The sequence below is a fragment of the Sinohyriopsis cumingii genome, chromosome 13, assembly GCF_028554795.1.
Source record: "Sinohyriopsis cumingii isolate HCF-2022 chromosome 13, ASM2855479v2, whole genome shotgun sequence".
In the NCBI taxonomy this organism is placed as follows: Eukaryota; Metazoa; Mollusca; class Bivalvia; order Unionida; family Unionidae; genus Sinohyriopsis; species Sinohyriopsis cumingii.
The window spans coordinates 27,745,012-27,771,113 of NC_142973.1; the positions used below are offsets into that span (position 1 = coordinate 27,745,012).

At 33.1% G+C, this 26,102-nt stretch overlaps 2 protein-coding genes across 5 annotated transcripts in view; one reads left to right on the top strand and one right to left on the bottom strand.

Annotated features, from left to right (window-relative positions):
- Positions 1 to 26,102, bottom strand: part of LOC149785097 (lipoxygenase homology domain-containing protein 1-like) — a 225,905-nt gene that overhangs the window by 164,092 nt on the left and 35,711 nt on the right. For both annotated transcript variants that reach the window (XM_089978857.1, XM_089978855.1), the window contains exons 9-11: positions 23,135 to 23,270; positions 21,586 to 21,730; positions 18,238 to 18,340 (exon numbers count right to left, since the gene is read on the bottom strand). In XM_089978857.1, coding sequence (XP_089834983.1) covers positions 18,238 to 18,340; positions 21,586 to 21,730; positions 23,135 to 23,270 — 384 coding nt within the window. The remainder of the gene's footprint in view (positions 1 to 18,237; positions 18,341 to 21,585; positions 21,731 to 23,134; positions 23,271 to 26,102) is intronic.
- The window catches only part of LOC149785098 (uncharacterized), a 73,909-nt gene that overhangs the window by 12,969 nt on the left and 34,838 nt on the right, over positions 1 to 26,102 (top strand). For 2 of the 3 annotated variants that reach the window (XM_089978858.1, XM_089978859.1), the window contains exon 3: positions 3,210 to 8,276. The exons of the other annotated variant lie outside the window; for it this stretch is intronic. In XM_089978858.1, coding sequence (XP_089834984.1) covers positions 3,210 to 3,310 — 101 coding nt within the window. In that variant the 3' untranslated portion in view covers positions 3,311 to 8,276. Of the gene's footprint in view, positions 1 to 3,209; positions 8,277 to 26,102 lie in introns of those variants that run through there. 3 annotated transcript variants of the gene reach the window in all.

The window sequence follows — 26,102 nt, forward strand, 5'->3', positions numbered from 1 at the left end:
TTATGATCACTTTTATTTGTGGGATAACAATTTTCATAGATTTATGGTTAATACTAATAAAAAAATTTCAGACCCAACAAAAAAAAAGGATCAAATTCTATCAATAAAATTTGACCTATTCCACTCTCAATGGTATACTGACAAATTTAATTATGTACTCACAACCTGTCTTTTTCTGAGAACCCCCAGTACACTCTATGACTTCCTATTAATGCAGCATTTCAGCATTTACATAAACTGCTGCCATCATGTGTCTCATCTGGATTAGATATATGTAAACATATACATATGTATTTCACACAGCCATCAAGTTTAACAGTTGGAAGAAAAGCTCTATTCATGGTTTTAAATTTTTTTACATTTCCTTTACATGTACACATTTAAGAGAGTGATCAAATTCCATTCATACCATATCCACATTCAATCTGTTTTTTGTTTGTTGTACTTTTCATTCAGAAGATCATGCTTAGCACAATGTCAACAAATCATCTCCTTCACAATTTAAACAAATACAAGCAGAATTGGTCAAGCTACTCATTACAAAAATTGTATTTAACTTGTGGGGCACATTAAGAGTTTACTGTCAACCTGTGAGTTTGTTTCTGAGTGGAGATCTTAGATCAGAAGTATAAAGTTTATGAACCCTGTCATCCCTTCAAATTCATAAAATAGGCTATGCATGGCGGCCAGTATTAATCGTGGAGGAAGAACCTGGGAAAACCCCAGGAAGAACCACTGACCCACGAGAAGCTATTTTCCAAGTAGTAATGCAGTAATTGGACATAACAGCCTAAAAGATACCAACATAAATAAATAACCCCATAGTTATAGTAACTGCCAGTCAATTTTAATCATTTACTTTTTTATTTTTATATATCTATAGCAAGCAGAAAACACTAAGATATGATAAGATAGTCATGACTGAAGGATCATGGGATGTATAAACACACACAGTCAAAACACCCTACTGAAGTATAAAGCACAACCTCAAGAAACTAATTCATCACAGCAAAAAATAAATTTACATTTGATTTTAAATTGGCTTGACTTGAATTGATAAGTAAATATAGATATCTGTTTATCTGTAATTTTATGCTTATGTGTAATAAAACTGCATCTGGATTATACAATTATCTGAAGCTACAGATAAGCTGAGTCATGAAATTTTCAACTTGACTGGTAGCTACTGGAATCAATACAAATTTGGCAAACCTCTATCAGATCAATTTTTGCTTGAGAAAAATACTTTTCTATTTTTTATTTCCACATAAATAAATATTATTCACATTTCACTCTTTGTATATTATTTAAAATATGAACTGATCAAAATCCTGTACTGTACTTGATTAACCATTGAGTTGTGCAAGTTGAAACAGGACATGTTTCTCTATTTATGTGGAAAGCATTTATTTTACTTGACAAAAAACATGACATTAATATTCTTTGCAAATCAAATATGCTGCCTAGTGTGTCCTTGGGCAATAAGCCCCCATTTACTCTGAATGGTAGATTTGATAATGTGTTAAAAATGCCATTAAAACATACAGTAACTAATAAAACTGAAGATTAGTACCTTGATCGTCTATCTTAAGTACATTTATAGACACATTTTCATTTTCAAGTCAAAGTGAAAAAGAAACACTGAAACTAACATGCTTTTCCCATTAATACTGATGATAAAAATATATTACACAGATGTTTTGTAGCTATTTTAGACAGGGAAAACTGTATGTTTAGGCAGGTTTCAGCCTAGGCAAAGGAATACTTTGAATTTATTGATTCTCGTGGTTTGTCATAAGTGACTATTTCACCAGTACTTAAATTCCTAAGTTGGGAAAATGGACCAGAAGGATCTATTCTATTCTACTGGAGAAACTGGAGGACTGGGAGAATTTACCCCTCCCTTGCCCCCATTTAAAAAATAAAACTCATCAGAGGAATGGCTGATATCTGACCAACCACAGAGTCACAAGCCACATATAAGAATCCATTATGCTCTTTTTACATCTATTACATTTGTGGCTGCCAATGACAAGATTTCCTCATCCAACATGAATATGCATTAAAACAATAATACACACACAAACACACACACACATATATACATATATATATACACAGTGTATATGCATATATAAAGACTACAAATCATATGGTGAATAACAGTCGTTTCAAGTGCACTGGATCTAGCAAGGGATCACATGTGTCAGGGATTGATTAACATAACTGCAATAAACTGAAAACGAAGTTCAAAACTAGTATCCAACTAGCCTAAGCACTTTCGACTCTCAATGAGCCTTTTTCAAAGGCAAATGCAAAACACAGACAAGACAAACAAATAAAACAAAAAAACCATTGTGTTTCCAAAACTTTACATGGCTATTTCTACAAGAATTAAACCTTTAAATGTATTATGTTTCAACTAGTTTATTTCAACTTGTTGTGGATGTTGGAAAATATTTTTATTAACCTAGAAATCGATGAGCCATAATGACATCTGATGTTTTTTGTAAATTTATGTAAGGACAAATTATATCTGGAAATTTCATTGTTATAGTAGTAATTTGTTTTTATTGTTTGTCTTGTCTATGTTTTATATTTGCCTTTGAAAAAGGCAAATTGACAGTTGAAAGCACTTAGGTTAGTTAGATACTAGTTTTGCACTGTTTGTTGTCAGCTTATTGCATATATATATATATAAAATTTGTATTGTGTGATTAACCTTTGTCCATAATTCAGGGTAGAAGTTTGGGCCTTCCAGACTAATGTCTTCTTATTTTGTAAACAAGGTTTTAAACACTGGATACCCAAACATCGAGCAATGTTTACAGTCATTAGAGATTAAATCAGTCTGCTGATGAAGTCCTTAGCATGAGGACAAAAGCTTCAGGTTAGTTTTCTCTATATTGCTTACACGCTGGTTGAAAAGTTAAAAAACATTGGCAAATATGAATAACAAAAGAAGTTGTATTGGCTCTATCATTTAATCAATCAGAGCATATCATGGAAAAATAAAATATTTACAGCCTAAAGAACTCGTATAATACAGGCTGTATCTACACTAAACTTCACCTTTGAGAAAAATATACTAATTCAAGCGATGAATTAAGAGAATATTTCAGAAATCTAAAATTTCCAGTTACAGTATTAAGTAAAAGCACACAATTTCTTCCTGTTGAAGAAATGTTTCTGTTTTTTTTTAATTGCAGGTTATAAAAGAAGTGATTGGGGTGAGGTGCCAAGACTTGGAATAATTTCTTTTATCAACCCTATACCAGCCTGGTATGAGTGTGGTCTCACTATACCCTGACCTGCAATAAATTCAATGAATGGCAGCAGAAGCAAGATTAGGAACATATTCCAAATTTGTGGCAAGTGAATATACTGTATGTGAAGGAATTTTCCATGCCAAAAAACTCTGTGGAGCATGAATGGGTGAAATTTCTCAGCAATAGTAGTAATAGCCATCTTGGCCAAACTTGTTTCATTTAAGTGAATGCGAAAACAACCTGCTGAGAAATTTCCTAAGTCAAGGGTTACATGAAGAATGTATAGTTAAAACATATTCTCAGCAGACGTGGACATGTATCCAAAAACGATGCATCTGAATAGTATGCATTTACAGGGTTTAATGGCATGTCAGTACAATGCATCTGAATAGATGTATGGTTAAGTGTGAAGAGATTTTTGTGTCAAATGTTATGTGGACTATGGCTATTTGCAACATATTATGTGTGTGTGCTTTTGTGTGTGTGTGTGTGTGATTTAGAACTTTTCACAGTTAAGTGTTTAGTTTCAATATGCAACCAGTTCTTTTTGAATTTCATAATACATCAAAAAATTTAAGTATATGTATAATGTGAGATTATGTGGACATGAAATTCAATACTCAGAGATTTATTCATACACCATAGATGTTACTGCCAATATTGTGTAAAGCCAATGTTAGGATGTCACCCTGATGCTATTCATGCATATAATGTTGTTACAGGGATTTCTTTTCAACATACCATGAAATAACAAGCACAGGGCTTAAGACCCGACTGTCAGTACAAAGAACAGATTGGTGTATTTACACCAGGGCAATAGTTTATCAAAGCTATAGAATACAAAGTCAGGCAGTGCCAGATTACCCATTAAGCACACTAAACATGTGCTCAGGGCAACAACTCAACTAAGGCACCAGAAACAATTCAAAATAATTGTTGATGATAAAGCTTAATAAATTATATATGACCCTTTCTATCTGCATGTAGAAGTATTCTGATTTGGAATGATGTCAACACTGGTATTTTCCCACTTTTTTCGCTTTAAATATTGTTTAATGTTTTTTTAGTTTCACTGTTTATGTGTGTGTGTACACTATTATATTTTCAGTGCTTAGGCCCCTGAAAGGCCTTAATCCTGCACTAAATTAGTGTTCATTAACAGTGTAAGTTCTTGCCTTTAAAGTGAAGGCCTTAATCCTGCACTAAATCAGCGTTCATTAACAGTATAAATTCTTGCCTTTAAAGTGAAGGCCTTAATCCTGCACTAAATCAGTGTTCATTAACAGTATAAATTCTTGCCTTTAAAGTGAAGGCCTTAATTCTACAATGAAGTAGACTAGAATTTATACAGTGATGACAAACACAGACCCAAGTCCTATAGGACAGACTGTTAGTCAGTATCAGCAGTGTGAATTAGGCAGAATATGGCTCTAACATTATCATTCAGACTGCTTCATGTCCTTTAAACTAAAACTACCATATACATCCATGCCTCTTGTCTTAATGATGACTAATATTTATACAATAACTTGGAGGGAAATGTTAGGCATTAATATGATGGCAAAAATGTAATTTACATGCAACACCTTGTGCACAACATTTAAACTTCTTTAATGAAATGTCCTTCTAAGCAAGGGATTGATAAGTCTATTTGATCAGGAGGACAATCCACTGGAAAATGTGGATGCCAAATATCACAAGAGCCCTTAATGGGAAGGAAAAGACGTTTCCTTTTTTTCTTCCTCCAACCCAAGAGAACCATAAAGCCAATAACATGGCAAAAGAGTATATCCTAATCATTGCCAGTATAGATATGACTAACACTGGGGATGTCTATAGGGGGTAAAGCTACCAAAGGAAGCCATCAACAATCTCTCGAAATACAAGGCATCAAAAACCATAACATGCATGAGATTTCATCAAAGCAAAACAAGTAGCTGCTGCTCAGAATGCCTGATAAGATCAGAAATATTTAGGTTTGGAACAAATGGCTGGACCTTAAGAACTTGAGTGCATTTGATAGGGGTACTCTTCACAGTAGAGACCAAACATTCTCTCTCTTTAAACAGGACAAGAAGAGAAGTGAGTCTGCCATTGCACTCACAGAGAAAAAACTAGGATTAACACATTTCCTATTGCAACAAAAGCAAAAGATTCTCCACTGTGCAACATGGATCTTGAATGAGGACTGTTTCCTGTCTTGAACAATGCAATTTGAAACCTATGATTAACTCACAGATGCTGGGATCAGCTGTGAAGATTCTACTTAATCTAAGATCAGCCAAGAATACACTCTAATACTGGAATAAGCCTAGGCTAGCACAGGTTGTACTTAATCTAGAATCAGCCAATCAATAAACTCTAATGCTGGGATGGATCAGCCTAGCATAGATAATGCATTAATGTGGGATCACCCAGAAGACACTCTAATGCTGGGTTCATCTTATCACATATTCTGCTTAATCTGGCATTAGCCCAGAATACACTATAATGCTAAGATCAGCCTAGTACAGATTGGGAATCATCATTGTCATGTACAGTGTGTTTCATGCAGAATCTAGCTTATGAGTAGCCCTCATTGAGAGAGTCTAATTTTTATTTAAGCTGTGAAATTGTTATTGTTATTATTATCACATATTGACTTGGAATATTTGTAATGATGGAATAAGGACATGAAGTGTAGATGGAGAGTGGCTGTAAAATACTTTTTGAACATTTTGTGTTTTTTTATCTTGCGCGGCATTTATTGAACATTCCGTAATGCAAGTCTGTATTTTGCTGTGCATAAACTAGTCCTATAGCAAGTGATGCTTGGGTAGAGTTTTGTGTGTGTGTGTGTGTGTGTGTGTGTAAAAATTATTTTGCAGGCTTTAGGGACACACAATACTCACTCATCATAACACTGTCCATGGGAACAATAGTATATCACTGTCTAGTGAGACTGCCTTATAATGAAGTACAAGTTTGTCAACATATTCCAAAAAAGACCCTGAACATTTGCACTCAATTTCTTCCTTCATGCCCCAACAAATGTTTGCACACAAAAAACTCTGATATAAATCCACATAATGGTAGTAAGATTCCATGGCTCCATGCACATACAATACTGTTATCTAATAAATTAATGATTTATTAAGTGTGTGTTTTGGATTTTTAACACAGCTATGAAAAAATGTCAGTCATATTGCTATGATGTCTGCTGTGTGGTAGTTTATAATGATGTCTAGCACTGGGGCATCATGCCACAGACATATGGCATGATGTCCCACCCAGTCACATTATCCTGACACCAGGCCAGCCAGTGCATGCTAACACTTACCTCTTAATGCTGAGTGCCTAGTGAGGCAGCTGTAAGTACTATTTGTATAAGTCTTTGGTATGACTCGGCCAGGGTTCGAACCTGCAACCGATGTATTAAGTGAACCTAAACATTTGATATTTACATATAAAGTAGTTCCCTTCTTGAGAGGCTCCTGTCATGAAAGACCACCTATTTTATATCAGTTTTTCAAACACCTAAAAAGCACATAATTCATATTTTTAATATTCTGTACCTATCATTAGTCATAATAGAGAAGATATTTCCTTGAAACAAGTGAATAATGGATATATTTCATCAAGTGAGTGAAAATACTTAAGTTGTTCACTCATGAGATGAAATATAACCATCACTGACTCAGAGCAAGCCAATTTTCTTCAAAATTTATGCTCAAATGTATTGGCTAACAAAATGTATAACAACTGAAGTAGCCAATTTTTTACTCAATCCAGCATGATGCCAGTGGTTTAGTGTTTATGTTCTGCTTTGTTTTGAGTATATGCACACCAAAAATATATGTAGCAACATAATTCTCTTCCCAATTCAAGGTAAAACAGCACAATTAAAAAAAAATTGACAAAGATATTTGCACCTTGATGGATTAAATCTTGGTCATCTGAATGTGAGGTGGTCATACTACTAAACCATGCAGGTGTCTAAGAATGGCTTAACATTTCTTGGTCATAATGTTATCAATGTCTATTGACAGGCAGTGAAAAAATATATTTCATTCCAGTGAATTATCAAGATTATTTCTCTCAGAAAATCCAATGATTCATGGCCACGCATATTCCCTTGTATTAAGCACTTGAAAATGTTGGTGAAAAACTTCTGAACAAGTGAAATGCAAGTTGAATTAAACAACATTTAAAAATAATTGGGTGTGGGAGGAAGTGGTTGGCTGAAAAAGAGATGCATGTACAGTAGTATATGCCTGCTTATAAAGCATTCCTTCAATAGATGTCCATTCATTATAACATAGCAGAATTAAATGTTATTAAATACATCATTATAAGATAGTTTACTATGAGGTGGTACACTTTATTGTTCCAATGTATGGTGTTACAATGAAGGGGTGCTGTATATTTGGAACAAGGCATTGAATAAAAAGATTGCCATGATATGTGCAAGGATTATCAAGATATACATGTATGTTAACTGATTCAGTTATGATACATTTAAATGTCTTTAGTTGTCTCAATCCGATGTAACCAAACAGGTAAGTGTAAATATTTTCTAACACTAACATGTCGTTGAATACAACTATGTATAACTGCAAAAAGATCAAACTTTTGTGGATAATAAAATGTAATTAACAAGAAGTGCCATGCATGAGATGCATATCCTTTGTCAGTCAGAGTTCAATAATCTACAATCAAGTCAAAAAAATATCAAGTATGTATGGTGCAAAGTGAGTCCAGGACATGATAGGCATGTATATATTTGCCATAGTGAATGGTTTTTCATTATTTTTGTCACTTGCCCATTTTTTCTATTCTATATGTGTGTGCTTGAAGTGCCTGTATGTATATGTGCACTTATAAAGGGGCTAGAGCAACCTTTAGCTCCTTGACCCTTCCACATGTGTAACCACCATTTAATTAAAATTACTTACTGAACATTATATAATTAGAGCTTCTCTTAATTTTTGTTTTGAAATTATATAAATAAAGCGAAAAGCAAAACCATTATCTGTTTCTTGTTTTTGAAGTTATAGAACAAAATAAGTTCAAGAGTTCTACAAACAGTACATTATATGGCTATCCCATGACTTTTTCCCTACTAATGACCTTGATCTTGAGATGTGGTCTTGATTGCTGTTTGATAATGTTTGGACCTGGGTCAAGTTTCATCAAAAGATCTGCAGGGCTTAAAAAATGAATTCTGGAAAAGAAATAGGCCACTGGCATTAAACTATCCATTGTCATGATATTGACCTTGAGGCATGGGGGGGGGTATTGTCTGTTGCATCTATTCATGATACATAACAGGTTCAAATTTCAATAAAATATCTTCACTGGTTCAAACTTTATACTCGAGGCAATGATAAAGGTCTAATTAAGTTACATTTTCATTTAATGTGACCTTGATCTTGGGGACAGGCACAGCTACAACATTAATACCTTGGACAATATGATTCAACTGAAGAAAGCTTGGGGAAAGTTTTGGTGAACAGGAGAGCATAACTCAGTCAAATGTTGCTTGAAAATATAGAAAAATTAAACTGAGCTGTTTTCTTAATATATAGCCTCATAGCTATTTGGTTTCAATTCAGGAGATCCTCTGAAAATTACTGCAAATAAATGAAATCTGTGGTGGACAGGGCAGAATGGAAATGGACAAGTAGTAGATGGGTAGTGAATTAAGCACTTTCTCCAAAAATTGATAAAAAAAGGACATGCCTAATGGCCATAATTCCAAAGCCAATCTATAAAATGTGACTACCAGTAATTCCCCCCACCTACCCCAAAAAGTTTGTAAACAATGATTCCTCTTTATCCTGGTGAAAGACCATTCCCCCTCAAATGTGGAAGGGCTTACCTATGCACTCGCTCCTAAGTCAAGTCCAACTGCAAAATGCACAGACCTAGATCTGGGTCTGCGCAGTTTGTTAGAAGTAATCAGTAGAACAAACAACAAAGACTTGGATCTGCAGGTGCATATGTTATGGCAGAACAGGATATTTGTTGTTTGCAGTGTGGCTCAACTTATATGTGAGTATATACAGTACTTAAAAGATGCCTTACTTTTAGCAAAGTGGCTAATTAATAGTGGGTATAACAAAACATTGGGCAAAAGGAAAACAATCATCAGTTAGTCAAGATGCTAACTGCAGCTCATACAAGTAATAGTTCCTTCTTTTATACCATACTGATCCATCAATTAGACTCCAAGATAAGATACTCTGAGATAGGGTATCTTGACCCCAAAAATATATCAAAAGAATTAATGAAATAATGCAGGGCTCGAATTAGCTGTAGTCCACTAGACTGAGGCAAGTAAGCTTCCAGGCAGACTAGAAGTCTTCATAATTTCAACAGTTCCATGACTAGTAAAGTTTCAGATATTGGCAGTCAGTGTTTGTTTATGCTACTGTAGGTAACTTGTTAAAATATGAATGAATGGGTATGTCCACGTTCTTTCAGTGCTAACTGCATACATTCCCAAGATTCAGTTTCTCCCTGGAGGGTTGGAATATTTGGAATTTTACTTCTTGTACTTCAAAATGAGGTTTTATTTACTGTTTTTTAATTGATTAAATATAAATTTTCACAAAGCTAATTCCTTAACTATCAAAGATATTTAAGAAATAAACATGATGTTGATCTTGATATGTCTCTCACATCATTTTGTGGGAAGGACTAGTGAAGATTTTGCATGCTAGCAAAGTTCTCAATCTACTTGAGGCTACAAAGAAAATGTTGAATTTCTGCCTTGTGAATGAATGAAAAACATCATTATTCAATAAATTTTATACAATTCTGTCACCAAAAGTGAATGTTAACAAAAATAATTTTATTAATGAATACTTATATTTAAAGAGCAATATCAGTGAATTGGACAAATGATTTTGTTGATATTTTTTCTGAACAAACAATGTATTCAAACATTTGTGTTTTGTGGTTTAATTCAAGAATCAATACATTCAGTTTGCAATTTTATAGTGCCAGTTGCATGAAAACTGTTATTTACTTTTTTAATTTTCACTAAATCATAACAAAAGTTGGTGATATTGTTTCTTAAAGTGACAATCAGCTGTTCTTTTAAAATCAATTATTCATTTTTAAAAACAATATTTTAAAACCTATCATCTGTCTCAAATGTCACACTGTTTTAGTGTCAAACATTTAATTGCCTTGTAACTATTAATCATCTTACAAAATTTGGTAGCATTCCTAATACAAAGAGGTATTAAACAAACTGTTATTAATTCTAGCAATTACATCATCTAAAGTTTGTTGATAGTCAAAAATATTCTTTCTTCATATCTGAAGATCAAATTGATAACCAAACCCAGTGCTTTCATGGTTAGTTTGACTATATGGGTGTTTATAACATCATGTTTGGGATCATGGGTAACTTAAACACCACTCCACACATTGTTTATTATACACTGTTCATATACTGAATAACCTGATTAACACTATTCACCTTGGCTGTTTCTTTCATCTGAGATGTTAATTACAGCTCTTACACTCTTACTATCTTGTGTTCTCAATTTCATCTTAGATGTTATGCTATAATTCCTTTAAAATCAAAGGTCTCACTGGTTAAGGCTTTAATTGAGCTTTGATACCTGGAGTCCTACATCTATCCCTGCATCTATCACTATTCATTAGGATAGCCACTGTCCAAATACTTTCTCTGGTTCAGCTAACATTGTCACTGACCCATAGTACAAACTACACTTTACTTGGCTGATTTGTTCACTTTTTCTGAACAGGTCCTGAATATCAGGACTCAAACAGTCTTATCACTTTTCAGACACACAACAATTTCACTGAACACGGAAACTGCTGTACTTGGTTGATTTGTACACATTTTCAGAATAGATCCTGAACATCAGGAATCAAACAGCCTTGTCACTTTTCTAAACACAATAATTTCTCTGAACTTGGAAACTGCACAACTTTGCAATTTTAATATACAAAATGAGATAATATTCCCTGGTCACAGTTCAAATGCCATCCCATTCCAGATAAGCCAAAAACTTTGTCAGGGAAGAAATGAACCACTGTATGGGCAATTAAGTACCAAAACCTTGCATCAAACAAATCACAAAAATAATCACATTCTAATGCGAATGCTTTTTAATTCAAAATAATGTAGAATACGCAAGACCTGAGAGCACTTTAAATGTCATGTTATTTGTTAACAAAATATTCTACACACAATACTCTTTTTGTTAGGTCTGCAACCACTAAGGAAGCAGGCCTGGTGTGGATTGTAGTACAATCCACAATGATTCTTCTTTGTTTATATGATAAAGATATTTCATCTGAAAGATAAATAATGGAGTTTATAGGAATGGCGCACAATTTACTATAAGTGTCTGGAATGTAAAGAATAGTAACCAATATTTGAACATTTTACTCTTATATGACTAGGCCATATAAATAACAGCCTATCCCCCACTTTTGTAAAATAGCCCCCAGTACTACCATTTTAATAAATATGGTAACCTTAAATACTTAATCTCTATGTACATTGTAGAGAAATCTATTTGGGTTTCATTTTCTGCTGGAATAATTGTTTTTGAAGCACTTGTATTTTATATCATCAATATGCTAGTCAAATTTTTACATAAGTAACTTTTTTTAAAACAAAGCTAATGTTTTACTGACTTTCAACAGCGTGGAATTAGGCAATAGTACTCTATATGTCAAGCTGTGTTATTACATCACTTTTGCTATGGTTACTTTATCGTTAACACATCTTCATCTGCATTTAATGCACTTTTTCAGACACACAACAATTTCACTGAACACGGAAACTGCTGTACTTGGTTGATTTGTACACATTTTCAGAATAGATCCTGAACATCAGGAATCAAACAGCCTTGTCACTTTTCTAAACACAATAATTTCTCTGAACTTGGAAACTGCACAACTTTGCAATTTTAATATACAAAATGAGATAATATTCCCTGGTCACAGTTCAAATGCCATCCCATTCCAGATAAGCCAAAAACTTTGTCAGGGAAGAAATGAACCACTGTATGGGCAATTAAGTACCAAAACCTTGCATCAAACAAATCACAAAAATAATCACATTCTAATGCGAATGCTTTTTAATTCAAAATAATATAGAATACGCAAGACCTGAGAGCACTTTAAATGCCATGTTATTTGTTAACAAAATATTCTACACGCAATACTTCTTTTATTAGGTCTGCAACCACTAAGGAAGCAGGACTGGTGTGGATTTTAGTACAATCCACAATGATTCTTCTTTGTTTATATGATGAAGATATTTCATCTGAAGGGTAAATAATGGAGTTTATAGGAATGGCGCACAATTTACTATAAGTGTCTGGAATGTAAAGAATAGTAACCAATATTTGAACATTTTACTCTTATATGACTAGGCCATATAAATAACAGCCTATCCCCCACTTTTGTAAAATAGCCCCCAGTACTACCATTTTAATAAATATGGTAACCTTAAATACTTAATCTCTATGTACATTGTAGAGAAATCTATTTGGGTTTCATTTTCTGCTGGAATAATTGTTTTTGAAGCACTTGTATTTTATATCATCAATATGCTAGTCAAATGTTTACATAAGTAACTTTTTTTAAAACAAAACTGATGTTTTGCTGACTTTCAACAGCGTGGAATTAGGCAATAGTAATCTATATGTCAAGCTGTGTTATTACATCATTTTTGCTATGGTTACTTTATTGTTAACACATCTTCATCTGCATTTAATGCACATCTGCAATTACTGCAAACAGATCCATTACAAGTGCTTTAAAAAATGTTTTGTATCACCTTGAGCAAAAACGAAAGAGACTGGTTACATCTGTAACATATTTGCTCTGAATCAGACTACAATATTGTTGTTATTTACTGTTTTTAGCAATTAATGTTTAAGAAACTGCATTTTAATATCTGGCATAAGTTTCACCAAGAGCATCTGATTATCAAACTTAGGCAAATTTTAATAAGAGAGAACCTTGCCCCATGAGAAGCATTCCACCCACCCAACTCCACACCTTTATAAGGTAGGCTCCCCAAAGCTTATCATGGAAGAAATACTGTAAATTCATGGCAAAGCAGTCATTTAAAAACTCTGAAAGGGGGAGGCAAGGCTTGAATATTATCAGTATAAAAGTTTGGATCATAAAAATAGAGAGCATGTTTCTAATCTGGTGAAATCCAGGATGCATTAAATTATCAAAGGGAAAGTGTTTGTAATCTTATAAAACCATCATTTGGGAATCTGGAAAAGCACTTGGAGCCCTGCTATACGAGACTGCATTTATTTGTGGGGGAAAATGTTATGCCATGTTATATAGACTGTCAAGGAGTTCAAACATCAAGGCTGCAGAGGCCGTGTACATAAATTAGAAATTTTGTTTAAAAAATTATTTTATATAAATCTCTCAAAACACTATGTCTTGCCATCATTAGTATTATGATATCTTACACATGACCTTCCAAAACTAAGGCACAAAATTTTTAATATTACTGACAGTAATGACATCTGCAATATAATTATATACCCAGTAAAAGATGGCAAATTGCAGGAAAGAATAGCATGTACTATCTTTATGTGACCATCTACCAACCCCTGAAACCCTGGCCACCACACCCCTATAAATTATATCTGCCCTGACCATGACCCACACAATGTAACCTTCTTCTTGATATACATGAGCATATATCAGGTGACCCAAAATTCTGATGACTCCTGTCAGATATATGTTCTTGGAAATTAACAAAGGTGGCAACATATTTGTAAAAATTAATATAAAGATATTCCAAGAATTTATAAAAAATGTAACAAATAAGAAACATCAATGTACTCAATTATTAAACATATCAGAAAGTAGGTAATTTTTAGTTCTAGATTAGGTGTTCCTTCAGTTTTAGTATCAGTGTTATTTTTAGTATCATCCATCCATACTACACTAGTTAACTATCAATCAATTTATGTAAAACAATCTGTTTTTCTTCTTTCAGAAAATTATACAAAAGAATTTAACCCAATATATAACAGTATATTATTCCACTCTAAACATTATTTATTTTCTTACAACATGGAGACTTACTACATCAAAATATATAACACTTACTTGACGGGAATTTCCAGTCAAGTTTGATGGTAAAGTTTTAATTGCTCAGGTCCTCTCTCATTCGTTGGAAGATGATAATAATGGTTAGTTGCTGTTGTTACTAAAATGCTGACAAAATGACACAGTGTTAAAAGCATAAGTCATCAACAATGATTAGTCCAATGTTTACAGAATCGACCCTTGGACAATCATTCAATTTTAAGCTTTTCCATTTTTTCAATTTGCTGGAATGATGGTGACTAGCAGACATATATCTTTACTGAGAAGATGATCTTTGAAATTTACCACACTATTGTTCATTAAACAATCAAGTTGCGCCCCTCTACTTCTGTTTTAACCAGCTGACTGTAATTAGTATGACCCTCCAGCACTTAAGAGGCAGCACACTTAGTTAAATCGATACCTGCCCTGACTGTCTGATAAAAAAACAATGTGCTATGTTTAAAGATAATCACCTCTGAATTTTTCTTTGAACAATTATTTTAAAAACACTTTAATGGATAAAGAAATTAAAAACAATTGGATATAATGACATTCAAGATATCATATGACCGATGTAACTGTATGTGCCTGTTAAACCCTTTGATCTGTTGACCATGTCCAGCATTTAGACCTTTTCAACTGATAATGATTAATCAATAGCATTTATTATTTGTTTTGATGTATCAGCTGCATATGAAAACTCTGCATCTAAATAATGCTTACCAATACACTTGAAAACTATTATCAGGCAGTGCTGGTTGATACATCTGAAAACTTGGCATCTAAATATTATCAGGCAGTGATAACTAAATGTAGGCATACACTCAGGGATATACAACTAATACCATTCATACATGAGTAATAAGATGCATCTAAAATCTGACAAAGTGTATTTGCAGTTTATTAATTACAGAGTGAAAACAGAGCAACTAAATGAGTGCATTTACTTCTCAGCCTGCAATTTTGCACTTCATGTGTGGGTTCTTGCACAGTATCAGAATTTATTTCAACTTAAAAAGGTATTTAAAAGGCAATAAGGGCAGAATTTTTTTCATGGGTATCAGTTTACTGTGGTTTTTTTTCAAAATGATATTTCTGTTTATACTTAATTTCAATTATTGTGGTTTTGTGCAAAATTATATTTCAGTTTCTACATAATTTCAGTTTACTGTGGTTTTTAAAAAATAATATTTTCATTTGTACTTAATTTTTTAGATTGGAAAGGGAACCTATTATGTTTGCAAAGAACATAACTGTTTGCTGGGTCTTTAATTTCATGGTTGGTAGCAGCCAAAATGCTGATGCCATGAGAATTGGTTCCACATTAAAATTCAGTGTTTAAAGTTCACTGATCTTGAGCATCTAAGTTTCAAGTCTGCTACATGTCTGGAATGTTGTAAGCTCTTTTTTACACAAGTATCTGGTATGCCCAGCTATGGCCATGATACTCATAATTTTTCACTTCAGGTCAGCATAGTGGAGTGCTAACATGCATTTGGCACCTAGCAGTTTTAGGTTTGATCCAATATGTGTCATGGAAAGTGATAACCTGTCTAATGTAATCAGTTTATACCAGGTTCTCAAACTTCTTCTATATCAGAGACTATCAAACAACAAAGTCAGAGCTGTCAAGTGTAGTAAATACCAGATGTGAGAATCTGATGTACAATCATTGTCAAAAAAGTTTTAAGTCAGAAAATCAAATTCATTGTCAGTTTCCAAATTACCATTTTGTGAAATACAAAAAAAAGTCTCATGGTATGTTAAAACTTTAACATAAATTAAGTGGCAATCTAAAACATCATCAAATTTCAAGACCACCTGCATATTTCCTTTCACCCTCCCCCCATCCAACTACTCTACATCAAAACCTATATTCTTGATGATTAAATGCACCTGCAATATCCTTTGCAATCTAGCTTTCATCTCACATGCACTTGAACAATCTCTTGCAGTTAGTTCTTCCTGGCCTTCAAAAAGATTTTATTTTAGATAATTTTATTCACTTCTTATTCATATTAAGCTCATCAAGGCTTCCTTGGATATTATTACATACTCTTACTATTTTGACTATTGTTGATACACTGTACAAGCTAAAGGACCTCTCTAGGTACATTTGCAAATATTTTGCATTGTAAGTAATGTGAAGCAGGTTATTTTAAAAGTGCCACAATTTTGCACTCCCAGTCTTAAAAGGTTCTGCAATTTTCTTTTTGTTCTACTGTCTGTTCAGGCATTATTTCCTGAGTTTAAATTTATCATATGTACTTATCTTTTTATACAAATTTATAAAGTATGCTTCATTTTTATGGAATACTGTTAAACTGCATATATAACAAAAAGGAAATAATATTCTCAAAAAATAATCTATTTGCCAGGATGTTCCTTTTGCTAATGGCTTCACTTTTGAGTTTAATATTTTCTTCATACATTCCTGAAAATGTTCAAATTTTACAGAATAATGTATGATCTTACAGAGTGTCCTGTAAGAACTTCCAAGCAATGATGGTCAATCTCCACCCCCTTTAACATGAATGGGCAATCTCTAACCCCAAATCTATAGAAGGATTGGGAATGGGGTCTAGTCTGATCACTTTGAAAAAATGCTAGATTACTGAAAACTTTATAATTTTGAAATATTTTCAATAGAACAGGAACTCTGAATATCCCTTGAAAAACCATGCATATATTTATCTGTCCCAGTTACTGTAAATTATAACATTTTTTGCAGCATTAATATATTTTTCAACAAATAAACGCAGCATATGTGCAACAAAAATTTATCACAATTTATTGATCAATTAATTTGTATTATGTATCTAAGTCTTCACCATGAAAAGTACGATCAAAACTCAAGTTCTCTCACTAAATTCAAGAAACTTCTTGTGAATACTTTGTGATTTACAGTACTGTAACAATCTTCTGTTATGATGAACAAAATTCTCTGTCCACTCAAGAAACAGTGGCTCACATAAGAGAAATAGTAGCTCTGACAATAGACTGGTTCACCAATCAATGATCAGCACTCTGAAACTTAACATTTAGTGAATTTCTAGTATCATCAGACTGTCAGAGGTTATGAATCACACAGAACATTATCTGTTAGTAGCACTGTAAACCATGGTGATGAAAAAGTATTTCAAATGGAATCAATTATAATGTGGAGTAGAGTATAGTTATAGAATGGTTTGATAAAGAGAAAATTCACATATGGCCCTGGTATTATACACTGGAAAATCTTGGTATATCCATATGTTAATTTCAAGATACAAATCACCTCTATTATTCTTTGAAGCTAATCATAAATTAGTAATTCCCACTTATCCCAACAAAAAGAGTGAAACTGAATGTATCCAGATTAACAAGATTTCACTCTATACCACATTAAAAGTGATTTCCAGTCAATATTTATTTCAGTAATTTGTCTTGAACATTTAATTTAGTTTTACAACTAGCTTTGTTTTCCCTCAAATAATCTTTAAATTATTATAACAGCAAATATTATTTCTACAAATAATCAGGAACCTGTGGATGATTAATCAAGGGACATCACTCCTGTAGGGTTATACCAACTTCTGACCACTCGTCTTGGTTGCTAAAAATTACCATTATGAAAGCCTTGAACTATTGAAGACAAATGGAATGCAAAGTGTCCACATTAATGGAGAAATTGGTGGTTGTCATTTTTCAGCACATCTGCAGAAATACAGTCTTAGATACAGCATTAGTTATCAGTTATGATGCCAGTGAAAACAACTATATTCAAACCCTTGTACACCAGAAACCTCTATAAAGCAACCAAAATATCTGCTCCAATGGTGTCCAGTTTGGGGAAGTTTTTATTGTACTAATATTTGTTACATACCTTATCTAAAAACCATCCTGGTCCGAACCCTGAGTTGTCATGGCCTATCCTAATTTTCTGGAGTCTGCCCACACATGGACAAGTGATTGTAAACTCGTCCAAACTGGAAGATGATAAAATGCTTTAAATTAACTGAATATCATGGTTCCCAAAATCGTGAAGAATGGAAGCTATGTTTGACTGCCATTTTATCTGCTTTATGTATCCCAGTGTATAATGAATATATAATGATCACTTAATATGCACAGTAATAGTTTATAAGACGACTTCAAAGCTATAAAGTTTCATGTTACCGATAGAAACTCTGTGTCATATCACTTTGTATAATAAATGTATAATGATCACGTAATATGTACAATAATGCATTTTATATCATGACTTCAAAGATAGTTTGATGTTTCTCATAGTACCTGTGTGTAATAAAAAGTACTGACATCATGCAAGACAAAAGTAAGATGTCCTAGGTGACCAAATGCATCCAAGTCTTACCACTAAATTTATAAGCCTTTTATTAATGAACATGTATTTTACTGTGTGAAAATTTGACAGTCTTGCAACTTAATTTATAAACCTTTTATTACTGAACATGTCTTTTACTGTGTGAAAATGTAACAGTCTTGCCACTTAATTTATAAGTCTTTTATTACTGAACATGTATTTTAATATTTTAAAAAGTAGCATTTATATGTGATAGAATTTTTGTTACTTTCATCTACTTTTCAGAAGAAATGTAGGAAATTAATTTGGAGTTTTGGAGGGTGGGGGTGGGTTAACACCACTTTTGAGTACATGATAGGCTATACATGATGGTCAGTCATTATTTAGATGCCCCAAGTGGTGCATATGGCAAAATCAATGTTAAAGTACGAAAACATTTTTGGACAAAATGAATCTAAAGGTGTGATCCAGTACAATCTGGATTGAATGTCATGCACTGTGATGTCACACTGAAAGCTACGCATATTGATAAACAAATTCATACTAGGGGGCCTACCCTTGATTGTGATGATTCCACTTTAAGTGCTCTTATTTTGACCCAAGTTTAGTACATGACTACCATTGTAAATGTCCATAGTGATAGATAAATTTTGTCTGGAAGTTTGGCGACAGTAAAGGTGCAGAGCATTCAATAATCAGGAATAAATACACTTGGGTTAAAGAGAATTTTAAAAGAACAATTTATATTTAATTTAAAATGAGTAAATGCGCATACATGACCCATGTGACTTGTACTACAACAGAAGATCATGTCCTAAATTCCACTGTCCACAAAGGATCCATAACTACATTCCGACTAAAGTGAAGGGAAGACAACTAAAATAACATTCATTTCAAGAGTGCAGATAGCAAATCACAACTACCACATGAATAATACCTTGTATCATTCCTATTAAATATCATAAATGGTCAACAAATTATTGGAACTTTAAAAGACTGTAACCATCTTGTTAAAATATGTGCTAATGTGCTTATTTAGCATGTAAGACACAGTACTGCATGATCTAATAAAACATACCTATTCAAAATAAAATAATGAAACATAATTGATAAGGTATGGTAACTTCAAAAGCTAAAATAGCATATGCATCATGCAAACATGTTGAGCTTTGAGAAAAACATTCAACTTTTTGTCAAAAATGTTGTATACCTATTTCTGGTATAATCTCATAAATGTATGTTGCCATCATTTTTTTATCTCTGAAAAATGCTATCATCCAGTTTCATTTTCCTAATGGCCATTAAAGAACACAGAGTGCAGTCATTAGACTGCTTAATTAACGCTAATGAAAGCAAGTAATTGGAATTTCATTGGAAAGCACCATATTGGTTTGCAAGTTAAATGAAAGAAGCATCAACTCAAATTCATATTTATTAGCTATAACCATGGCATGGAACCTGTTGGATACTGTGAATGTACTATTTTTGAAGATACAACTTTTCATGGATTTTAGTGTTGCATCAAACAATGCATTTAAAACCCAATGAACAACTATCCTTCTACAAAAACAATCAGACCCCTTCCTCTAAGACCAAAAATTTAAGAACCAAGAAATGTTATTTTCCCCCTAAATCCATGAAAATTTATATCCCAGAAAATGAATGAATTTATGGTATATGACAAAAGAACTTTTAAAAGCTAGAGTTTATACTTCATCTGAAGAAAAAAAATGAAACATGCAAAAAGGGCAGGACATGCATGTCAAACTCAATATTAAAGTACTGCTGTAAAATGTCTGTCCTTGATTCCAAGGTCAAATGGTGACAGCGCATGTTACAGAATGAACTGTATTAGCATCATAATAGTTATGTCATCTATGAAGAAATTCCATGAAGAAGTTTGTTAAATATAAGCAAAGCAAATTTGTTTAAACCAAACCCTTAATGCAAATTTTCTATGACTATGGCCTTGACCCCAAGGTCAAAGGAACAAACTTGCACGTCACTGGATGGATTATCTTAGCTCATAATGATACATTCCAGTAAAATGAAAATCCATCTAAGGATTATTTAAATATAAGCAAATGAAAACAACTTTAACCAAAACCTTGACATAACTTATCTGTGACTGTGAACTTGATTCCAAAATGAGTGAGTGAACATGTCATAGAATCAATTGTCTTAGCTTCATAATCATTCATGCCAAGTATGATGAAAAACCATCACAGTTTAGGAAATGTATGTATGCATGCATGTGGTAGTGTTTTATGGCACCTTAGCAAACACAGGCAAATGAAAACTACAACCAAAACCATGACAAAATGTTGCTGCCTTTGCCACCTTTGGAAAACTGACTGCCATGTCTCACTTCCCACTAAGTGAATTCAACTAAAATGAGTAACACAATAAAATGAAATCTTGTTATCCAAGCAATTTATTGCAAATGAATGAAGTGCTAAACTCCACTGCTAATCTTTCAATACATAATGAACTTATATTTGACTTTGTATGAGATAACCTCTTATGGCCAATGGAAAAAATGGTTACTTATAGAAATTATCAATTAACTGTGAAAATAATAACCTGATCCACCTAAGATCCCTGTAAAATATTGTTACTCAACTGCATGAGAAGACATAATTTTATCATAAATATTTGCATTCCATTGATGTAGGATGTACCTTCCCTGAGAAATCATACAAACTTCAAAACTATACAAACAAATTCTAAGTCTTGATCTTCTACAAACGGTGTTTATGATATCTCACAAAATCAATGATAAAATTTGACTTCATAGAAAAATGTGCACAAAATGCTCTCCAGCCTGGAAAAATCTTTGGAGAAAATCAAAACAATGCTATAAGTCTGTGCTATAGAATTAAGCAAACTCAAAATTAAAAGGTTACAAACCTTTTCCTTTCAAAGTTGTTTTTGGAGTCGTCCAGGTACTTTTGACCAGAATCCCCATTTTCTCCAAACAGAATAATGTACACGTTGGCATCAGTTCCAGCTCCTCTCTTATCGCCAGTGTAAACACTGATTTTGTATCTACTCTCTGGTTAAAAAGAAAAAGTTTTAGAAATAGAAAAACAGACACTGTACTTATCATTTGGAATTGGCAATATTTATTGGTACTCCATACAAGTAGGCATGCAAGATGTTTTAGCATAAACCAATGTTCAGATTTCACTTCTGACATGATTTGCAAATTTAAGATGTCTGCATGGTTCAACCCAGAGGCAAAAACAGAAAAAGTAGAAGAAGAAGAGCAAGAACAGATTTTGTTTAATTTGCATGGTTAGACTTTTGTTGCACTCAAGATGAGTTAGTTACAGTATTTAAAAAAGGGATTAGCCATCAGCCAGAAGGATGAACATTTTGCCAAATGCATGATCCTGTGGCAAACACATTGGCATCAGACCTTATAACTGATCCATAAGTGCGCTCGATGACATTAAGGAAGACATCAGTATCTTTATGTCATGAGACTCAGTGAAGTTCCGAGTGTTTCGACAAATCTGCCCATTTTTTACACATAATTCTTAATTACAACAAATTCTTTGTAGTATTCATTTAATGCTATTTTAATGATATCAAACCTTTCACAAAATACTTATGTCTTTATGTAGTTATAAGACAAAAATGATCTGCCATTTTTTCCAAAAGTGATTTTTGACCAGAAGTGAGAAAAAATAATCTAACATGTTTTGTGTGTGTGTGTGATTTGGATTTTTAATGTAGCTTTAACAATTTTTCAGTCATCACTACAATGTCTGCAGTGTGACAGTTTATAGTCATGTCTAGCACTGGGCATCATGCCGCAGACATGTAGCATGATGTCCCATCCAGTCACATTATCCTGACACCAGACCGACCAGTCCTAACACTAACCTCTTAATGCTGAACGCCAAGCAAGGCAGCTGTTAGTACCAATTTTGTAAGTCATTGGTATGACTTGGCTGGGAATCAAACCCACGACCTCCTGCATCCAAGACAGACACTCTAACCACCACGCCACCGGGGCGGTCTCTAACATGTTTTGGTGTGCAATAACGAAGTCCCACCCAAAATATATGGGAATGAACCATGTTCATGATTATAAATTCTGATCCTCTGATGGGATTTCCCTATCCCACACCAGTTCATATAATGGATTCTATTAATCGCTCATCAAAGCTTAATAAGTGAAAACAAATTTTTAAAAAATGCAGTTGTGGCTAGAGGCTTCTGATAGAGGGAAAAAAGGTGAAACACAAAGATTATTGGAATGCAGTGTTTTTTATGTATCCTTACTGTATCCAACTTTCAAAATACTAAGCACAAAACTTTAAAAGAGAACACAAACACTGACATTGACACTGTCATGACTTGAAAAGTAATATTTATATCCTACCATCAGCAAAATAAATGATGGGGGACGGGAATAAATTTGAAATGGAATTTAAAAAAACAACTCAACCCTTTCTGACAGCAAATGGATCACGACTGCCTAGGAGATACCGAGAAATGGCCCTATCACCCTCATCTCTGGATAGCCACTGGCCACAAGGGAAAAAGTATTTCCATTTGGGGTGCTTCAGGTCTGTTACAACAACCTGCAAGACAGATTTGAAACACATCAATTACTTACTATAATACTGACAAACAAAGAAAAATAGAGAAGCATGGATATGACAAACTTACTGAAATATCTGTAATTTTGTGAAACAAATCTTCAAATTGAGTCAGAACAAAAAGTAAAACTCTGAATCCCAAGATAATTTAATATCATATATATTCTCATTCATAAAGGTTGACATGATTTAGTGTTCATTTAACCAAAGTTTCAATATCTATACAAAAGAAAACACTATGGTAATGATAGAAAAAAATAACTGATGTATACCTTATTATTCTGCAAGAAAATTAGTGAATTTTATTAACTGGGAAATCTTTTGCAGCTTCTTTTTAAGAACAACTATCTTTTGAGGTACAACTATTATTAATAATGTTAGTAAATGGTGGATGGAGTAAAAAAATAATGAAATGTCTCTCATGCAGAATATGTGCCAGATTTTCAAAAGTATCTAAAATGGCATACTTTCTTATTAATCGATGAGGAAAGCATGGAACAAATTGGATAACTTACTTTTAAGGTAGACATACTTTCAAGACTGACCTGACTTTTAATTTTTGAGTACCTGCTTTCTTGAAAGTAGCTCCATTAAAATCTGACTTTAAAGATCACTTTATAGAAGACCACGTCATGAATGATCACACTCTTAATGCATGGATCAAATTTGATACATAATTTAACAACCATTATTGAGACAGCTTCTGTCTTGGAAGACAATTCATTTTTAACAGCAAAAGGAGAAATTTCTCAAAAGAGGTTTTACTGTAGTTGATTTTAAATTTACATCATCATGGGAACAAAGTCTTGTGCTTATTTACTTTTTTAAAATGCAATTCTTTTATGTCGACACAAACCTAATGTCTGCATAGCTTAAAATAAAGATTTAATTTTCTTTTGCACTCAAACAACCTTGTTAAAATTAATCTATATCAATACACCATAATTTAAGCAGTGAGAGTCATTAGTGGTACATTATGACAAAGTTGAATAATCTAGATTTTAATTTAGATTTTAATTTTTCCATCACACACAGGAGTCTATGCTTAACTCTAGATACTTAATAGCAATGCATCATGAATAAATTCAAGCAATTTATGCTGTTTCTTAGTCAGATAATTATATTTTATTCTTTATAAGCTTTTAGACATTAAATGGCTAATTCACATCCCTGTGATATGATTTTACATCATATAAAGTTAAATATCTACTAAGATGATCCTGAGCATTATTTCATCTATTTTTTTAATCAACATGTTTTGACTAAAGCAAACTGTACAGTTGCAAAGTGTGACTTTTATATGCTGATGACTAAGCCAATGCATGGTTGCATGATAAATAGATGTGACCTTAAGGAACTTCTGTCCCCTAACCATAATATTCTTTATTAGTTTAATCTGTTACAGAAATGAAAGCTGACTTTACTTGTAAAGGTGCCTTTCAATTCTTTACTGCAACTCAATATGGATATAGCAACAGAAAACTACTTGGAAACAAGTGTCATGGCTGTACTTTGCACTTTAAGGACTGGAGTAAAATGAAGTAATGACCTATGTGGTTGGGTTAGGGAGGACAACACACACAAAAAAAAGACTCATGCAAAATCCATGTCTAAGTTTATTTCATGTTTCTTTTATTTCTAATATTTGATATCATTATCAACTTTCCATATAAATCTTGACCTGTAGAGTAAATAGAAGAACAATGTACAATGTACCTAATCATGCGGCATGCTGAAGAACACTGCAGTCCAATGTGTAAACAGACTCCTCATTATTAGAAAATGTCTTTCAAAAAGGCACATGCTATTCTTACTGCACTCACTTATGCTCTTTGACCAAAACCTAGACACATATTTTCTATGACCTTGACCTCAATCTATTCAAAGGGTGAGCAAGTAAGTAATAGAATGAACTGGCTTGGCTTCATAACAATTCATGCCAAATATGATGAGAATATATCAAGAGGTTCAGAAAATATATGAATATGAAAAATGTTAGCCAAAACCATGACTGCTGACAATAATGTTATAGTAATGCCATAGGGAAAGTGACTCATACGTTTTACTAACCACTATCGACTAAAATAGGTTGTCGATATGGTTGCTATGCAAGCCACATAACTGCAAGGATGGTCACCTCAGACCAAGTTTTGTTCAAGCATGTCTCAATAAACACTTATACCAAAGTTATTTGTTTATGTCTGTCTCTATCTGGACCAGCCATTTTAAATAAGGTGTATATTGGTTTTGCAAATGGTTTCTAAGGAAGCTGCACCATTGCTAGGGAACCTACCCCTGAAAATATTGTTATAAAGCATGTGCTAAGAAACACAAGGTTTTTCAATGGACTTTTAAAACTGGAGTTCAGGACTCTTTTGCTGAAAAAGTTGTTGTTGCCAGCCCTATAAATAGGAGTCCCAATGAGACCTTGCAATACCAGTAATTCAGGGCATTATGCATAGTTCTGTCACCAATATAAAATATCATCAGATTGCCAATGCTCTTTCATTGGGGATTATTTAGCATTATTATAAAAGAATAAAAATCAAAGGTAACCAAGAAAAGTGATAAATGGGATTATTTGTGATGGTACAACTATCACCAGTGAATGATTCTCAAAGGTTTTACCTTGTTATTCTTAATTTTGTTTGTGGATAGAAAGAATCAAGGAGAAGATTCAAGTTTCTTTTCTATATTAATTTATTGAATTAGCTAAAATAATCCATTTTATTTAAAATAACTTTGCCAAGATATTGGAAAGGAGAAACAAATGACCATGTTAAATTTTTAAAAAATCTTACATCTTTATGAACA